We start from the raw sequence: 14,116 nt of genomic DNA, 5'->3' as shown, positions 1-14,116 counted from the left end.
ACACACACACACACACACACACACACACACACACACACACATCTGTGGCTTCAGTGATCTCTGAAATGGAAGTGGCATGGAAAACGAGGCACCTCCAGAGCGCACCGGGTCTGTTTAGAAACACAAAGGCTCTCTTTCAGGTGTGCCACAGAACCAGACCTTCTCCCTCCTCCACCTCCTCCTCCTTCTCAAGCCATAATATGAGCAGCAGGCAGGCATCCTGAGGCATCAAAGTGTTTCTCACCATCCTGCCACTTTAGTAAAGTGAAGGTCACCGAGGCCTTGCCAGTTCACAGCGAGTTATGCAGGTGTGGACTTGTGTGCAACAAAACCAAACGTTTTGCCAAACCATGTCATTCATGTATTCATTTAATTCTTCTGCTTCGCTTTCCCAGCTTATCTGGTGCATGTTTTCATGTATTAGAATAATTTCGACTCCATCTGTTGTGTTGCTTAATGACATGTCATCGCAGTTTAGGTTTAAAAGCCCCCTCCACAAACACAAACACACATTTACCCCACACACTGCTCTACATATTTATAGTGCATTCTCATAAATTGTTGGCAATTTGTTCCTGAATTGTCGCGGATGAGATCAACAAAATAATGAAGTGCTGCTCAGAATCAGCTCAGAGATCATGCACGTCACGTTCGGTTGGAATCAAGAGTCGCAGCTTGAGAAACCGAGTGTGAAACTGAAGGTTAGGTGTTTTTAAAAAAAAGACCTTTGTGACTTCTTGAAAAATTGCTAGGGATTTATCTCTCAGGCTGATAGATATCTCAGTGGCATGTTAATACACAAAGGCAGACACTGGTGCTATATCTGTTGGTGGTCACCTGCCCAAATCCCCTCAGCCCCAAGGACGGCAACCGCTTGCAATGCTGATCATGTTCGTCCTTGACCCATGTCGGCGTCTCCAGACACCGAAGCTGTCCGTGTCTACGCCCTCTTTCCTCTATAGGTTGTGCTGATTAAGGGCAGCATTTAAAGCAGAAACTGGAGCAATCTGCCATCAGCTCTGCCTGACTGCCGCTTTGACTGTTCAGTCAGCAGCTAGCAGCCTGATTACAGCCGGCTTTATGGCTCAGCCTGGACAGATGGTGTGCCTCCTCTGCCCTGCCTCCATGTGCTCATTTTCACCCACTACCACATACCCAACTGCCACTGCTGATCACTGAAAAGCCACCAGGAACATTGTTGTGCTCTTCTGCCTTTGGCTCAAAAAATATGAATGGATCAAACCACTGGTCAGTCACGACATTATAAAAATGAAGACAGACAAAATGAGGAGCATTGGTTATCGTTGGGTCCTGGCATTTTTATGGTTTCTACTTTGTACAGTCCACCAAAATCTGTTGCAGACCAAACACACAACTCCCCGGTGGCACCAGCTTCCTTGAAAATGGCAATGCTCCCTACCATAACGCTAAAATAAGAAAGACAATAAGAAAGGGAAAGAATAGCGTCCGTGGGAGAGGCCAAGGAGAAAACCACTGCTGACCAAAAACAACACAATGGTTCGTCTCACATTTACCAAAAACATCTGGATGATCCCAAGAAAATATTCTGTGGACTGACGAGACAAAAGCTGAACTTTGTGGAAGGTTTGAGTCCCGTTACATCTGACATAAAACTAACAGCTTTTCATAAAAACAACATCACAGCAACAGTCAAACATGGTGGTGGTAGTGTGATGGGGCTGCTTTGCTGATTCAGGATGACTTGCTGTAACTGATGGAACCATGAATTCTGCTCTGAAGGAGGATGTCCTACCATCAGTTCATGGCCTGAAGCTCAAGAGCACTTGGGTTATGCAGCAGGATAATGAACAGAAACAAACCAGTGAGTCCACCTCAGAATGACTCAAAAAAAAAGAAATGAAGGTTTTGGAGTGGTCGAGTCAAAGTCTGGACTTAAATTGGACTGAGATGCTTTGCATTGTCCTTAAACACGCCATTCATGCTGGAAAACCCTCCAATGTGTCTGAATTAAAACAATTCTGCAAAGAAGAGTGGACGTAATTCTTCCACAGTGATGTGAAACACTGATTTCCAGTTTACACAAACTCTTGATTGCAGTTCTTGCTGCCAAGGGCGGCACAACCAGTAATTAGATTTAGGAGGCAGTTCATTTTTTCACACAGGGACAGGTAGGTTTGGATAAAATTGATCCCTTAATAAATTAAATCATCATTTAAAAACTGCATTTTGAATTTACTCAGGTTATCTTGACACATGTAAGTGTGACAAATATATAAAAAACTAATAAATCAGAAAGGAAAGTTCCACACAACGCTGTACGTGAGAATCCCGAAACCTTCGAGAATTTCTTTGAATTACACAAGTATTTTTTTAAACTGTATAACAGTGTCCTTGTAGCCCCCACATACAGTTTATGAATGTTTGACATTCTTGTACAAATAAGTAAAAACTCTTATAACATTGCCTGTAAATGTGTAAAGGACTTCCAGAAATTGATTGAAACTCTGGTTGGTTAAACTTTTTGAATGATTCATGCACTTTTGCACTGCCTCAGTAAGTAATACAAGGCCTTCTGTCACACTGACAGGCACATGAGTCACGACTTTGAGGCTAGAGAAAAAAGGAGGTGATAGTCCTTGCTAATGCAAATAGCATGCGGCAGACTGGGCTGAATGTCGCTCTGAACGTTCAAATTTACATCTCAACTCTTTCCGTGTGGGTCCTTCCTTGTTCAACTTCACCGCAAATCAAACCAATCAAAAGTTGAAGAAGAAGATGGTGTCATGAATCCAGATGATTCCCAGCTGACAGTGTCAACGTTTTTTCTTTTGTTGAGACTTTTTATTTATTTATTTATTTTTTTACAATGACTGCCTGTCACTCCGGATCCTCTGGTGCTCCTGAATGTCAGTTTCATCTTATCACTTCCGTTTACATGATCCCAGCTGGGCCCGAGATTATCTTTCACAGCTTATCTGGTGCTGGGGTAGGTTTTCTTTTCTTTTTCACAGAATCACAAAGTGAACGCCTGTGGGGTGAAAGGTCACCGTACAGCGCTGGGGATTGAGAGGGCATGTGGCTCCTATTCAGATGGAAATAGGTAGAGGTGTTTTCACTCTTTGGTACCTGTTCTGCATGCAGCTTGCAGCTTTCGCAGCACAAAATAGAAGCAAAAGATTGTTTCTGAGCAGACGGGGCCTTGAAGGTCAGGGTCGCTCGCTCGGTTTGTGCTGCCGTGATTGCGCTTAATTCAAGTCATCAGCGGACGTGAATACGGCTGTGCGCTGACACACGCCTAGAAAATCTCACACAATAAGTCAGTAAACACTGCGACTGCAGTTTTTTGCACTCAGTCTGGTCATTTTGGACGACATGTTCCTCGCATAGCGAGCGGAGCAGAAGTTGGGATTCAGTCCAGAAAAATTACGACTCATCCATCTTGTGTCTCTGGCTCTGATTCAGTCCCATTCGCTTTTCATTTTCACTTCTGAGCCATTTGTGTGTGTGTTTGTGTGGGCTTTCTTATGGAGAGTATTAAAAAAAAGGAAGAAGAACGCAATGATCCATTTCAAACAGCAAGCCTTTAGCTTGAAAACAGATTCCATATCAGATGTTTTTAGCCGAACATTTGACTCTGCTCATCATTTTGAGGCTGCTGGTATCATATGGGTTGGGATGTTTTATATACTGTTGAGGTCATTTGGACCTTGGCTCTGAGTTACTATCTTTTTTGGAGTAGTGGAACCTAAAACCCTGAAAGGCACCGTTATTAGCCTTTATCTATCTTTGTTTTTGCTTGGGTGAGCGTGCATGAGAACAAGAAGTCCTCAAAATGAAATTAAAAAATGCACCATCCTGCAGAAAAACACATCTGCCAGTACATGCCTCAAATCTGAGGGTGGCGGTGGAGGTTTTATTAGATTTTTCAGGAAAGATGAGGGCTTGGTTTACAGTAAGACAGGAAAATACAGTACATGCACTACCCCATCTAAAAATGGGGCAGGTGCAGGGCCAGAAGACGTATCAACACATGAAAAAGTCCAGCTTTACCTATTTATTATTAATATTATTTATTGTTTGGGATCATTATCATGATGAAAAATGAAGATGTTACCAATCAGATGCTTTCACCAACAATTCTGACAACACTCAGACCTAATTTCATGTGTAAAAAAACGGATTTAGAGCTAACAGGAAAATAAACTGTTTTAAAACTACACTTCTTCACTCCTACATGTTTTGCTGACCCTACATGCACCCTGAGCTCCTCCGTACGCACACAGTGGCAATGTATAACATTAACATACTTCCTCCTTTGCTGGGTTGATATTTAGCAATGATGTTGTATGAAATTAAATAAAATAAAGAACTTAATATTAGTTTTAAGGACATTATAGCCTCTGACTTTTAGGTCTCCACATCATCATCATTTCCCACTAATGCATCTTTTTTTTCTGATGATGTGTGTTTTGTGTGCGCAGGATGGAAGAGACAGTGCGGTCACTGCTGCAGAATCAGGGTGTCCTGGAGCAGACTGCTGTGGACACGGTGGACATCATGAAGGTCTACAAGGTAAACTCTCATTTAAACATCTCATTACAGTGAGACTGTGATGCCAGTGATGGTCCAGAGAGAGGTTATTCTTAAAGCTGCTTCAATCTTAGGAAAAGGTACAGAAATAATGAAAGGACAAATGAAGTTTGTTATTTTCAGAATTTATTTACTGACATGCAGTGATCATTTAGTAGAGACATGAGTCTTTGTCTTCCACTGTTTGTTTTTTCTTATTTAGCTGAGAGCCTGGGTATTGACTAAAGCCAGACTGAGTCAAGGTGAAAGAATTCATTCCCGGCCCTGTTATGTAAGAGAAATAGCTGCTGGGATTGAGCAGAAATGCAGAAAGAATAAGTAATACCGTGTATTTTTGAAGCTTGGGTCACCTTTGGGGTCTCACTTCACAATTTGGAGCTGAACATGTTTACACAGTGTTGCAGTGCAGAAATGCTTCGCTCGGTCTATCATCAGTGTGGCGTTATCTGAGAGGATTAACTATAGAAAACAAATGTTCTTTTGCTCCCAGCTATGTGTGCTGCATTCATTTGTAGTCTTGAAAATACTTCAGACTCTTAGAGTATTTATTAAGCCTCACTGGTCGTTTGTTTCTTATATGTCACACTAGGGGCACACGGTAACTACAGTGTCCATAAAGCAGCAGCCACATTATTGTCTTTAACTTCGAGCCGGTGAAATGAGAGCGAAATGCCTCGAGGGAGGAGAAGAAAAGGGCAGCCACTAGTTCATGAAGTATGCAATAAAAAGAGTGTCTTTATTAATGACTACATGTGTATATCACAAGACAGGAATAGATGCAGAAAAAAAATAATCCTTGACTGATGAGTGCGAATAAAAGTGTCCCGAATAAAGAAGAAGGACCGTAAAGTTCACTGTCAGTGGCTCTATTGCTTATGTATTCCACTGAGTACATGTGAAACATGGGTTTAGCAGCCATAATAATAGACTCATGTCTGAAAGTTGTCCTGAGGCGCAAAAGCTTCATCACAAAAATACAACTCGACAGTGCAGTCTTATGAAATATATATCAAATGAATCCACTTTGTTAATATGCAGATAACGTTGTCTGTGCATATAAAATAATCCCTTAAAAAGGGAGTGTGAGGGGAAGAAACACTCAGTCAGTGGTGTTAAAAAATTTGGGGTTCTGAGCATGAAGTACCAAATCTGCAGTTCGTCTAATGGCCACTTGAGGCTGTTCTCCAAAAGCGATTCAATTCACCCTGGACACCCATGTTAGAAAATACTTTACAGCTATAGAAAGCACATTTACAGTTTAATACAAGAGTGTTTCTGACTTCTGTGCTTCCTTCTTCACAAAAACTCTGAGTGGGGTTAAGTTTTTAATAACATTTGCTAACCTTTGGTGGTAGGTGGGATTTGAACCTTACTCTCCCAAGTGAAACTTCTGTACTCTTTATCTAAAGCCTTAAAAGGAAAACAATGGACAAACTTCAAGAAACTCAAGAGCCAACTTTAATAAATTGTCCATTAAATACTGGAATTAGGGGTAGCAACTGTGCTAATGGATTTCTGCTACTACCCACTTCCACTAATTGGACTTAATTGGATCTCTCTAATCCTGTTTGCAATTGAATTATCTGAGGAAAAATATGACCTGCTGTGATGTATAGAAGATTGTGGTTTATGAATTAAGTTAGAATGTTTTATCACAGTGTAATTAAATCTATACCGTAGATACATCATAACCATTAACACTGAAGAAACCCTATGCCATTTCCTGACATGCACCTCCATTGCCTCGATGTAGCCCAAAACGCCTTTGATTGGCCTGTTTATGCATTTTCAGCTACTTCTTCTGCTGCCATTTTCAAAAGCGACTGTAAGATAAGGGATCAACTTGAAGAGAGAAAATCAGCCACCAAATTGGTTTTTGGTGCCAAAATTGCACGAACAGGTATAAATGCTGGCAACGGTATTGGCTATTTGCCTTGGCTCAACACAGAAGTCTAAAATAAGCTTTAGTCTCTTAGGCACCTGTTATCAGATGGCACCTTGCTAACTACACTTGCTAGTGTTAGCTTATAGCTTAGAACTCGTTGTACTCCAAACATGGTAACTTTTGCCGTCAAAATACCAACAAGAACGCTAACACTGCAAAGTTTTTTAACTGCAGAAGGTGGAAATCTAGAAAAACCCATTGCAATTAAACAACAGGGAGACTCCACTCTCAATTGTTCTTCGCCCCTCCTACCAGTCAGTGCTAATTTTTGTCTTCTACTCTCCCAAGTGAAAGTTCTGTGCTCTTTATTTAAAGCCTAAAGAGAGACCAACAGGAAGATCAGGAATCTATATCCCCCTCAAAACCTTAGCTAGTATATTCTGAAAGGCTACTATATATACAAGCTATTTTTTTTATGGTAGCCTATATTGTACTACATTACCATTAGTATGTTAGCATGCCAGCTCTCTACACAGTGAACTGCTAGCTAGATTAGAGCAAATTAAAACGGATATACATCACATAAACCTTCATGGAAACGATAGATCACAAAATGATAACAGATATGCGAAGGACTTGGATTTCTTTTTGTTTTTTAGCAACAGAAGTCGAACATTTAAAAACAAGCTAAACTCAGTGATCTGCTGCTTGATGTAAACTGTAAACATTTCCTCATGTGATCAGCAGCGGATGGAGAATATACTTGGAGGGTTATTGTGCTATTCCCATATGCTGTATAACTAAACACCAGCCGCTCCTACGCAGTGATGTGCTCCTGCTGCCGCTGCTGTATTCTGTGTATTCAGCAGGCAAACTCAATAACTTGAAAGGGCAACGTGAGGGACAAAGTTCCCTCCCCTCTCCCACTCCAGACTCTCTCTGCGGAGATTATTACAGAGCCCTTTAACGCCGTCTGATGAGCAGTTTCTCAAAACACAGGCATCACAGGCAAACGAAAGCAGACTTAAAACCTTGACTATAAAGTATTGCCTTGAACACAATTGTCTGATGGAATCGAACAAGATTGAAAACCTAATATGTGTTAGAACGACGTTTAATCAAGCGGTGGGGGGGGAGTATTCTGAAGGACATTATTTCCAATTCCTTTTAGAAGAAAGTAGCAGCTTGGTCTGTGCAGCTTTCAGATTTAAAAAATATGAGTTGCGGCTATTCATCTGTGATGCTAACCTCATTTTTGTCCAGCACATTAACCGCAGCTGTCTTCACATTCATAGTTATCTGCTGAGGAGGAAAATTTTAAGGCACATGCACAGTGATATGTCGCACTCAAGTTCTCACTCTGCTCTTGTGACTTAGGATGCAATAATACCTTCATTGTCATCTAGCTAATATGTTATTAACATTTATTCAACACATCTTTTTACCAAAAGCCTGCAGTTAGTACGTATGAAGAACTGCAACTAGGGATCACCTCAAGAGGTTTTAGGATAAATCTGAAGGGTCACAAGATGATTAATTTCTGAGGAAAAAAAAGAAAAATGTGGCTCTGTGCATCAAATTTGGGTCTTTACCATCCAGCTTTTCCTCACATATTTATTTTATCCTGTGAATCTTTGCCTCTTTGAACACCTGTTCAAATGAAAGAAATCAAAGACCACTGGAGGAGAAAATTGTCCTAAATGATCAAGCACTGAGACACTGCTGATTTTAAAGAAATCAGCCACTCTTGAATATCAGATACAGCAAAGTATTTTACTTCATCAGGCTTGAACATTTATTCAAGTGCAAGATTTGGTGTAGGAAAATAACAATTCTTTTCTCAAGAATCATCAGTATATTCAAGCTCTTATGACTGAGGTCCTTACTGGACTCCTGAAAGACCCAAACAAAAGTGCTTACAAATCTCCAGAACCAAGCACTGTATATCAAAGTTTCTAGCTTAACAGGATTAACGTGCTGTTTATCTTGTTGGGAGTTGGAAGGTGTCAAACTGTGTCAGTTAATTGAATTACTGTGATGTAGTAACAATGCAAACAGATAAATACCCAGTTTTGCATTTTTGTAAATGGTGAAACCTCTAATAAAAATTCCACTATATTTAAAAGAAATCGTCAATCGTCAGTCCACTAAATGTTATCGCCACAGGCCAAAGACAGAAAAGTCACCAAGGAAGTAAATGTCACCCCTTAATTGGCCAGACTGGATCCCTCATACCTGAGAAGGTTGCTAGACGAGGATAGTACGCTGTTTATTTGCAGTTTATATATCAGGAACTATTCAACAACACATTTTTGAGAAATATTTGCAGGCAGTGAAGTGAAATACTGGAAACACTGGTTGTTCTTGATTCCGTCATTATTTGGCTGTTTTTGTCCATACCCACGATTCTCTAGTAAAACTAGAATTTTACTAAATAAAACTCAGTCAGTCAGTTTTAGTTCGTATTACTGCTCACCAAGCACTATTATTTGTCGACTGACTTTTAGTGCCAACTTGAAGTTGATGTTAGAGGAAGTGTGGCTTTGCTTGCCCAGAACTCCAGCTGGGCAATCACTGGTTGTGGGCAAGCACTGACTTGGTTTTCCTTGAAAGTCCAAAGACCAAATCTGAGTATATCTCATCAAAAACAATTGTTATTTTGCCCCCAGGTTTATATAATTTTTCTTATTTCAGAAGTTATCTTATACTGGCTACTTCTTGTCTCTTACACTTATTAAGGTACGGTGAAATGTGATATTTAGAGAACATCAGTGCTCAAATTTTATTAACATGTTCAGCCTATGATGAGCGCTTGCAAAGGTCACCAGCTGCAAACACTGGAACCACTATTTTAGGTTTAAAAATGCCAGAGAGCGATGACTTTAATAGCTAAACTACTGCCAAAGCAAAATTGACTTCAACTGAAAAGTGGGGTCAGCTACTTTTACAGCTTTTAAAGTAAAAAATGCAGAACAAAGCGTGCATCAGAGTTTTCAAGATCTAAGGTAATGTCTTCAAATTGTTTTCTCAGACAAACACCTGATAGAAAATAAAGAAAAACAAACGCTGGAACAATCCACTTTTGGGCTTGTTTTCTTCTTTAAAAATCACTTAAATTACTACAAATTGTTTTGTTTTTTTCAGCCCTTATAGCAAAGAAGCAGATGATCTTTTTCCAGCAAATATTGATGGATAGATGTTTTCAGTAAGCATCTAATGTGAGGCTCCAAAGATCCCTTGAAAAGCATGAATAGTGTTCTAACTGTGACCAAGAGTTTTCTTTTAGCAGTTTGGCGCTAGCCAGACAGTACCTCATTATTAGCTACTTATAACCAGTGTTTAATTATCACAGATGCCAGGAAACACCAGAAGAGAAGAGACAGGAAAAGATTGCTGGCAACGAGACTGCGTGAGACAGACACTGTGTAAGGGCAAAGAGGGAGAGCACAGGAGCCCCATTATACAGAAAAGAAAGCCCCTGAAGGTCACTGCCACTCTTTAGAAAACAAGAGAAACATGATTAGGGATTATGGGATGTTTTGGAACTCTGTTGTTGAAGCTGCTTCCCTGTTGTCCCATCTGCCCATCTGATCCTCTCCCCTTCTCCTTTCTTCTTCATTCACTCCCTCCTTCCCTCTGAGTTCTGCCTTTCACGCCTCCTTAACCGTTTTACCCTGAAACATTTGTCATACCTCTATTTTCAATCCTTTCCTCCCATCTGCTCTGCTTTTTGCTCGCCAAATTCATGCTTTGATTTTCTGTTCCTTATTTTTTTCCCCCTCTAACCTCTTTTCGCTGTCTGTGCATCAGGATAAACTCTCTGAGGAAGTGCAGAAACAGCACGACGGCCCAGTAGAGAAGGGCTCCCTGCCGGCGACTCAAGCAGAGCTGGACCCCAGGCTGCTGCCGAATCCTGAATATGATGCCAGCCAAGCAGAAGAGGATAAAGACAAAACCAAGCTCCTGCTGGAGCGCCTCAAGGCCCTGGAGGTACTAACTCGCCACCACGCATTTCTGTTCTCTCTTTAAGTCTCTCCTGCTTTGAATTTTTCAGCTTTCTTTTTCTCTCTGCCTACCTCCTTTTCCTTCTGAGTTTTCTTCATTCGTGCCTCTGTATACTTCTTGCATCCACACTCCTAGCCACCCCTGGCTATCCTTTGTGGCCAGCCCGTCTGACAGTTGTCAGAGTCCTTGCTCGGTTGTGTCTGAAAGCATGACAGCTCATCAAATTCTCCGGTCTCCTTCGTTTGGAGAGCAAAGTCATCCTGTGAGAATCGCCGCCGGGGCCTCGGGCTGTACTCCAGCTTTGGTTTGTTTTCCTCTGCGCTTGGGGATTTGAGCTATACTCCGCCACGAGCCAAAGCAGCCAAAGCAGATGCTCAGCCACAGCGATCTACACTGATTGTTTTTTGTGCTGAAGCCACCGGACACATATCCGCTCAGATCTCTTCAGTAATTAAAGTGCTCAGGCTTAATTAAGTTAGGCTTTTAGTCTTCACTGATACACTCCTAAGTGGCTCCACGTGGCTTTTTGGTTTTGGTGTGGTGAAGGGTGCGTGGCACTCGGTCTTACCCCGAGTCATGTCACTCATTTCATATATTATCATCCCAGTGAGTGGATGTCATCCTTTGTTATTTGTCACATGCAAACGGCCAGGAGCTGCCCTCTTCTACCTTCTAGTCTGGCTCAGGAGGCTATTATCCTCCGCTCCATCAGTGATAAACAGAGAGCAACACAGATTATCTAGGAGGAAGTGAAGAAGTAGTAGTAAATGTCATGACCATTTCCTAACCCCAGCCAGACACTTTGGTGCCTAAGCTTAACCCAGGGGTCTCAAACTTCCAGCTCCAGAGCCACATGTGGCTCGTTTATCCAATTCCAGCAACTCTTCTAATGACGGTAACAAAAGAATTTAATTATAAAAATGAACAAAGCGGTTTTTTGTTTTGCTTTTTTTTTAAAAGATAATTTTCTTACTGGTGTCACTGCACTGTTCCCTCTAAGCTGAGCGCGTGAGCAATCGCACACTGCTGACACAGTCTCCGCACACAGAAAATCGGCGAAATAAAATAAATACATGTATTTACTTTAATTCCAATTCAGGCTGGATTTTTTTTTTGTGCGCAGCGCAGATTTTCTGTGTGGGGAGACCATGTCAGCAGTGCGTGATTGCTCACGCGCTCAGCTTAGAGGGAACATTTTGAAATGAAAATGTTACTTTTACTAAAGCTATTATGCCATATAAAGCATGACCAATATAGCATTTTTACAACTGATACCGAGATTTGGTGATTTTGAAAATCTGATATATCGGCCGATATTTTATTTCTTTTAGACACACATTACAGTAAACTAATTTTCCAAACATATGTTATGCGTAATGATTAGTCATTATTAAGGTAATATGATAACACAGTTTAAACATGATCTTGTTTTATTGGCACGACTCGTCATTTACTCCTTTACGCTCAGCTTGGATCATCTGGTTATTGTTTGTGCCATTCCAAACACATTAAAGAGAGGCTGAAAAGGGAGTGCCCTCTGGTGGACAAACTATGTAACATCAACATTCATAACATGGTTGAAGGGTGTTTTTCCTACCTCTGGTTTACTTTTTAAATTTTCATTTATTGGCCTTTATAAATGGCAATTCCAAAATAGCTACGTTCAGTCAATAATATCAGCTCAGCAGATATATATCAGTCACGCTCTAATGCTACGTGTTTTATTAATCAAAAGCAGATTTGAAGTAGGCCTATATATGTAGGGTTTTTTTTTAGTTATTTCAAATATAAAAACTTATTATATATAACAAATACACAGCATTGCACCTGTTACTTATGTTAATAGTGTAATATGTATTTAGCTGACTTCATTATAACCCCACACACAGCAGTGTCTCCATACAGCTTGTTTTGGCCAAACCTTGCTAAAAAGTGGCTCTTTTGATAGTAAAGGTTGTTGACCTCTGATATAAACAAACAGCACACATATTAAATAAAAGTAGAGTGAATAAAATTGAAAATAAAAGGCAAGTTGTTAGAAAGCTTAAGTATAAAAAATAGTTTTGAGCTCTGGATTAAACGGATAAAGCTTCCACCACCATTCTTGCTTCATTCTGCTGAATTTGGTTGCTGTTTTCTGCCCTTTGCTTCTGTTTCACTTGGTGGAGCAACTTGCATTTAATGAGGTGGGAATTACCTACTAGATACTACAGAGTACCTAGTCAATTTAATGGGTTCAAAACAAGTGCTCACGAACATTTTTGTGTACACAGGCTGATAATAAAACAATCCAAATATTTCAGCAGATGCCATCTAACAATTAAAACAATCCAAATGCGTGTAGGAAAATAAAGATGACTCTTTGGTAGCAAGAAAGACACATGAAGGAGAAAGAAGTGAAAAAGTAAAAACAGTCCTCAGAGTGTATTTGATCTTTTCTTCCTTGTGTTTGTTCGTCCCTGAAAGAAAACAGACCCTAATTACAGCAAAGTGGCAGATAATTGCCTGCCTGTTGCTCCTCCAGCGGTGAGTTATCTTCTGAGACTGGCGGAAAGTATGGTCAACCTGTCCCTGCGATCCATCTGGTGAAGCGCATTACGGAGACGCTACATTTTAAACAGCTTTATCAAAAGTTATCTGCCGTTTTTATTCCTTGCTGCTGTGTGGGTGATGGATGCACCCCCAGCTAAAGCAGCAGGAACAAAACAGAGGCAATACATCACTGCCCCTCATTGTGCATAAACTCCACTGGCACTAAGTAAGCACTGCCCGGCTCCTGTTTCTGTTTCTCTTCATTAACTTGGCAGGCACGCGCTGCAGTCTGTAACCGGGGCCTAAATGAATACACATAGCACATTCTGGGAGAAATGGCCACTGGTCATTTTACTGATTAGGTGATAAGGGCATTAAAGCTAAAATTACCCAGGAGTCCACAGCTGACAAACACAACCTGATAAATATTTAACAAAGACCCAAAAATGAAAGCGTGTGAACCTGTTGTAAGACGTGTCAGGGTACATACATTATATATGGATTAGGTTGAGTCTCAAGATGTCTGTACTTTACATATTGGTGGATAAACTGGACAAGCTATAGGTTTGTAATTGCTGTAATATTATTTGACAGCATACATATATTCCTATCAGCTATGTAAATTGTTTTGATTTTACCCATGCCAGTTCATTACTAGGAAGCACCAAATGACAGGGAGATAAAGTAGAGTACTAGTTGATGGAGAAAATGACTAAAGAGCTAAAGAGCCAAAGAAATGTTCTCAGAGAATGGTGGAGCCCAAAAATAGAGCATAAAGAAGAGTCTAACCCTTAAATTATTAGGCGGCTAAACAGTGATTAGTGAGAAAAAACTACTGTCAAAAGAAGATTAGTATCCCTTGTACAGTAATTTGAATTTTGCAGTTTGGTTCTGTTCTGGAACATTCCCACCCTCACATTTACGTGCACTATATGAACTAAAGTGCTGGGTCAGCTACACTTCCAGTAGCTGCTCAAGCATAGAAACCCACACCATTAACATGAAGCTCCTGGAGCACAGTTTTTGTGCTGAGGTTAATGCCAGAGGACTTAGCATAGCATTGTTTACGCACTCATTGACTCGGGTCTGTATCTCTATGTAGTCTGCCTTTTCCTGGCTGAG

At 40.7% G+C, this 14,116-nt stretch overlaps 1 protein-coding gene across 4 annotated transcripts in view; it reads left to right on the top strand.

The window, feature by feature from the left end:
• Positions 1 to 14,116, top strand: part of LOC134621347 (nck-associated protein 5-like) — a 182,878-nt gene that overhangs the window by 122,214 nt on the left and 46,548 nt on the right. For all 4 annotated transcript variants that reach the window (XM_063467798.1, XM_063467799.1, XM_063467800.1 and 1 more), the window contains 2 exons: positions 4,464 to 4,554; positions 10,268 to 10,447. In XM_063467798.1, coding sequence (XP_063323868.1) covers positions 4,464 to 4,554; positions 10,268 to 10,447 — 271 coding nt within the window. The remainder of the gene's footprint in view (positions 1 to 4,463; positions 4,555 to 10,267; positions 10,448 to 14,116) is intronic.

The sequence above is a fragment of the Pelmatolapia mariae genome, linkage group LG23, assembly GCF_036321145.2.
Source record: "Pelmatolapia mariae isolate MD_Pm_ZW linkage group LG23, Pm_UMD_F_2, whole genome shotgun sequence".
NCBI lineage: Eukaryota > Metazoa > Chordata > Actinopteri > Cichliformes > Cichlidae > Pelmatolapia > Pelmatolapia mariae.
The sequence above is the reverse complement of the archived record's forward strand: the minus strand, read 5'-3'. Positions and strand labels throughout refer to the sequence as shown.